Raw genomic sequence first — 5,268 nt, 5'->3', positions numbered from 1 at the left:
TACTTCTCAGTGGATCAACCGCTAGAGTTCACTAGTCCGAATTTGTATAAACACAGACGATTTTGGCGGAGGTCGAATGTTGTTGAAATTAGAAAGTCGAAGGTTCATTTTCAGAGAATCAATATGGTGGTAAAGGAAGAAGTATTTTAGATTATTAGGATGCCATTATTGATTGAGCTAAATAGTTTGAAAATTATGGTGAGAAATATTAGTTAGTAATTTAAACTTTTAAGGATAATAATAATTTTTTACAATACAATGAGAAACATGTTACATGAATGTTTGAGAAGTTTCAAATGAGACTCAAGTTTGATCCTCACTAGAGCTATATACTTTGGAGCCTTGTATCTAAAAACTTTCATTGGCGAAAGTCTTATTTTGTTTTTTTGGGGGATATAAATATTGTTTATTCTGAGCACTTGAAGATAAGATTATCAGAGACGTCAAACTAATAAAAATGTTTAGCATTTAGACCATTTGTAGTGGTGATGGGTGTGATGGGGTGTGATGGGTATTTTTGTGGGGTATAGTGCTGATTTGGCAAAGGTGATGGCGTGATGGCGTGATGGAGTTTATAGTGGTATTGGGTGATGGTTGTGTGATGAAGTTATTTTATTATTTTTATTGATTTAATTAAATTATAAAAGGATTTATTTAAATTATGATTGGGTTAAATCCTCATCACCCCCCATTTTCTATCCGTGATGTACTGATCACGCCAACCCATTTTCTCTTCCATCACGCCCCATAGTGGCGTGATAGGGGCGTGATGGAGGTAGTTTTTTGCCCATAACGCTGCGATAAGAATGGTCTTACAAGTTGAAAGAGTTAGGTTGGTTGGATGAGTCATGGGTGGACCACAGCCACTGGACCCATATATAGTTGTAGAACTTATAGTCCGTATTATATTACGATCATACTTATTCGTCATTACTTATAAATATAAATATAAATAAATATATATAAAATAATATTAAAAATAAAATTCCACGTTGACAACATGATAGAATTTAGAAGACACCTCACTGAAAGACATGAATTAATTGTCTTTAATTAACACAGATGTCCAACTGTATAATATTTTCGAAATATCTCTACTTTTGTTTTGGTTATTTGATACTCTGTTCTTTTTTTTTATGTTATTTTTGTTTGGTTATAAATTTGTAAATGGAAATATGAAACCCAAGAAATGAGCATACTTCAAACCCATCTAAGGGGAAAATTATAATATCCCAATTTTAAATAAGGGGGTGATTCGTACACCACCAAATTTAGTCATACACCACCAAATATGCATTACAGTATTGTACAGTACAATATTTTAATGTATTTTTGGTGGTGTATGGTTAAAATCTAGTGGTGTACGAATCAGCTCCCTTTAAATAATGAAGAAAAAAAAAACGAGTTGTAAATTTATATCAGGAGTTAATGATACTCGGTTTTATTTTTGCACATCAAAAACATGCTCATAAAGTAGTAAAAAAGAAGACGTGTTGACACGTAGGATTTGACTGTACGTACAAATATCTGATCTTTATCCATACAGACCTCACTTATAATTTCTCCTATAAGTAAGTGAGCTTTTCGACAAATTCATATATACTCACTTCTACATTTCTATTACCAGCAAGTTTATCATATCAAAACCATTTTTTAGCTCCTTTTTTTCATTGAATTAATTAACTGAATTAATGGCCAAACAACAAGTTGTTATGGAGGGTAACCAAGATACATTGTTTGGTTCATCATCTTCATCTCAACAATTGCCTCTTTTATCTTTAAATCATGTCTCGTTTCGATGCAAAAACGTTCGTACATCTGTTAAGTTTTACAACGATGTTCTTGGATTCGTTCTAATTAGACGTCCTTCCTCGTTTGATTTCGAAGGCGCTTGGTAAGTCTCTCATTGATCATCATCTTTATTAATTTTTGTTTAGGATTAAGTGATTTATATGTAAGTAACTTACCTAGAAGTTGCATTTTAGCTAAATGAGAAATTATATCACATTACTTCCATCTAATTCATAAATGGCAAAATTACTAGTTCAAATTGTCTCATTATAAATTTTTATTTTTATTTCAAATAATCAAATAGACGTTACTGGGAAATTTTGTAACTTTTTGTCGGTGAAAGTGAACATTTGAACTAGGATACAACTTTTATTGCTAATGCTAGAAAACTTTAAAATTTTGTTACATGGATCAATTGCAATGAGGAATCATAGGTGGATATTGATTAAAATTTTAGAAATGTCTACTAATTTTCATATTTGTAAAAAATATTTACATTGTTCATGATGGAAAATAGGTTGTTCAACCATGGGATTGGAATACATTTGTTAGAAGTGGACACAACACCATCTAAAAGAGGAGTGATTAATCCAAAAGACAACCATATTTCGTTTGAATGCACAAATATGGATCTCGTAATCAATAAACTCGAGGAATTAGACGTTAAGTATGTGACCGCAATGGTGATGGAAGGTGGTGTAGAGGTGAACCAGTTGTTCTTTCATGATCCAGACGGTAACATGATCGAAATATGCAATTGTCATGTCCTTCCTGTACTTCCCCTAACTTCATCATGCCCCATCAAGAAACTCAATCCGGCTTCACGAAACAGCCAAATCGAATCTTCCTATGGTACGCCTACAAGTTAGCATCAAAATTGCCTTAAACATTAGCTATTATGTATGTGACTTGTGTACTAAAAATGGTTAATTTCTAACAAATTTGATTTGGGGATGTTTATGTGATACAGATATTTCCAAGAGTTACTCTTGTGGTGAAGATCATGAAGCATTGATGATGGAGAATTTGTTAATAGACATGATGGGTATTTCATTTTAATCAAGTACAAATTGATTTGAGTTGAATTCAATTGATGCTTTTTTAGGTGAATTCTTGCATTGTTTCTTTTAAATGGAGAGAGCAATGATCTTTTGTATGTAATTTGTATGTATAATGAAAGTGGAAGAAGAGAAAACTATTTGTAGAAATTGCATTTTTGTTTGCTTCATTATATTATCATAGTGCAATATAAATGTAAAACATATTGAACATCAATTAAATATGTTTGATTCTTGAATCCAAATCCTGAATTAAGGTTCAACAAATTGTAGTGAATTTAACCAAATCATTAGTGAAAACACCAATACTCATCTTTTAAAAAAGAAAAAAATAAATGAATAAAATACTTCATTCACTTGTTTTAACAAGGGCTTTTAACACATTATTATTTTATTTATTAACTTTGTATTTTTACACTACAAATAAGATCCTACGGAGTACAATTCTGTCCCTTTGAATTGGCCATGTGTCAGTGTCAATGCACATGGCATTAAAATGTTGGAAAATGACATACTTAAAAAATAAATTTATTTAATCCATATTGAATAAAAATCTGTGATGCATCTAAATTCTAAAATATCTCACGAGTTTGTAATTTTATATCTTCTTCCACTTTTGAACGTGAAAAATAGTGGATAAGTTAGTGCATAATAATATAACCTTGTAAATATATATATTTTTTATACTTTAATGTAAGATAGTCATAACTTATAACTTTTAGAGCTATGATTAATTTTAAAAATATTTATATGTAATTTTTAATTTTGTATGCTTTGAGTTTATTTTAAATGATATGCATCATCTAACCGTTCTACATAAGTGCCTAAGTTTGATTTTTTTATTTATAACTAGTCCGGACCGGCTCGCGCATTGCGGCGGGGGCTTTCGGCATGCGTATTCATATTTAACGTAGCGTTGTGTATTTACAGAGGGAAACACGGCTCATGTGTTAAGCGTCGTTTTAGATGTCGTTGTGTTAAGCGTTTTTCAAAAAAGTATCCCTTTCGAACGTAGTTAATTTTGTTTTGATCAATAAATTTTTTCGAGTGTAACGGTGCTGTCGGAAAAATTTAACTCGCGGCGAACAGAAAGAAATGTATTGGAGATAGCACGAGGTGTTTAGCGTTTTTTGAGTAGTGTCCGTTTCGCGTATAGTTAGTCCCGTTGGGTTCGTAAGATTTTTTCGAATTGAACGGTGATCTCGGAAAAATTTAACTCGCACCGAGCGAGGAGATAGGGCCCGTTATAAATTCGGGTGGAATTAGTTTCTTTTATTTTAATAAAATTATATATTTACACTTTTTACCCTTGAAAAAGTGTAAACTTGAGTGGCCATTGTGTAAGTATAGTTGAAGTTGAGGGACCGTTTGTAATGTGAACGCAAACTCAAAACGACAATCCGATATAACTGTAATGACGGAAACCACCACCACTTTTAGAATTAAAAAAATTAGCGTTTTTTTAAAATTTGTCTGTTTCGCGTATAGCTAGTCCCGTTGGGTTCGTAAGATTTTTCCGAGTTGAACGGTGGTCTCGAAAAATTTAACTCGCACCGAGCGAGAAGATATGGCCCGTTATAAATTAGGGTGGAATTAACTTCTTTTATTTTAATAAAATTATATATTTACACTTTTAACCCCTAAAAAGTGTAAACTTGAGGGGCCGTTGTGTAAATATAGCCGAAGTTGAGGGACCGTTTGTAATGTGAACGTAAACTCAAAAACTACAATTCGATATAACTGAAACGACACACATCTCCACCACATTTAGTATGTAAGTATTATATTTAGTATGTAAATATTAATATATAACTAGAAAAAAAATTACCGCGCGTTGTTGCGGTGTATTTGAATATACATTGTTTGGTAATTAATATATTAATGGTTTGCATATTGCAGTAAAATATTTTAACGTCTTTTATCAAATTAATATTGAGCGAAAACTTGGGAGGAAAAATCATGAAAGAAATGTGGTAAAGGACTCGAACTCTGACTTTTTCTTTACAAACTCTTTAACTTATCACTTGTTTAAGTCATTACTTGAGTGTATATATATATATATATATATATATATATATATATATATATATATATATATATATATATATATATATATATATATATATATATATAATCAATCCAAAATAAATTAAAAATATGTCCGTTACAAATATAGTTTCGCGTTTTTTTCGTAAAGTTATTTCTAGTTGAACGGTAATGCAAATAAATTTAACCTGAGGCGGAAAAAAAATCCCGTATATATGTATACATATAATTAATCCAATTTTTTTTGTTGAAAAAGCTCCGTTTCGAACATAGTTGCGTTTTGTTCGTAAAATTATTTCGAGTTGAACGGTGACAACGGATAAATTTAACTCGTTGCGGAAAAAGATATAAACTCCGTTAAAAATTTAGGTGA

General features: G+C 31.1%; 1 protein-coding gene across 1 annotated transcript; it reads left to right on the top strand.

Moving 5' to 3' along the window:
* The first annotated feature begins 1,614 nt into the window (after positions 1–1,614).
* LOC139852468 (glyoxylase I 4-like) lies at positions 1,615–3,011 on the top strand. Its single transcript, XM_071841765.1, has 3 exons — positions 1,615–1,894; positions 2,309–2,643; positions 2,762–3,011. Exons 1-3 carry the CDS (start codon positions 1,692–1,694, stop codon positions 2,848–2,850), a joined length of 627 nt encoding a protein of 208 aa, XP_071697866.1. The 5' UTR covers positions 1,615–1,691; the 3' UTR covers positions 2,851–3,011.
* The last annotated feature ends 2,257 nt before the right edge of the window (positions 3,012–5,268 follow it).

This window comes from Rutidosis leptorrhynchoides, chromosome 6, assembly GCF_046630445.1.
Source record: "Rutidosis leptorrhynchoides isolate AG116_Rl617_1_P2 chromosome 6, CSIRO_AGI_Rlap_v1, whole genome shotgun sequence".
NCBI classification, from domain to species: Eukaryota; Viridiplantae; Streptophyta; class Magnoliopsida; order Asterales; family Asteraceae; genus Rutidosis; species Rutidosis leptorrhynchoides.
Note: the sequence above shows the minus strand (reverse complement) of the source record. Positions and strands in the feature narration are given on the sequence as shown.

What these genes read in the sequence shown, in the direction of transcription:
- LOC139852468 (XM_071841765.1), top strand. Translation starts at nt 1,692, where the DNA reads ATGGCCAAACAACAAGTTGTTATGGAGGGTAACCAAGATACATTGTTT. An exon ending in TTTGATTTCGAAGGCGCTTG is followed by an intron (nt 1,895 to 2,308) that starts GTAAGTCTCTCA and finishes GATGGAAAATAG; the next exon opens with GTTGTTCAACCATGGGATTG. An exon ending in CCAAATCGAATCTTCCTATG is followed by an intron (nt 2,644 to 2,761) that starts GTACGCCTACAA and finishes TATGTGATACAG; the next exon opens with ATATTTCCAAGAGTTACTCT.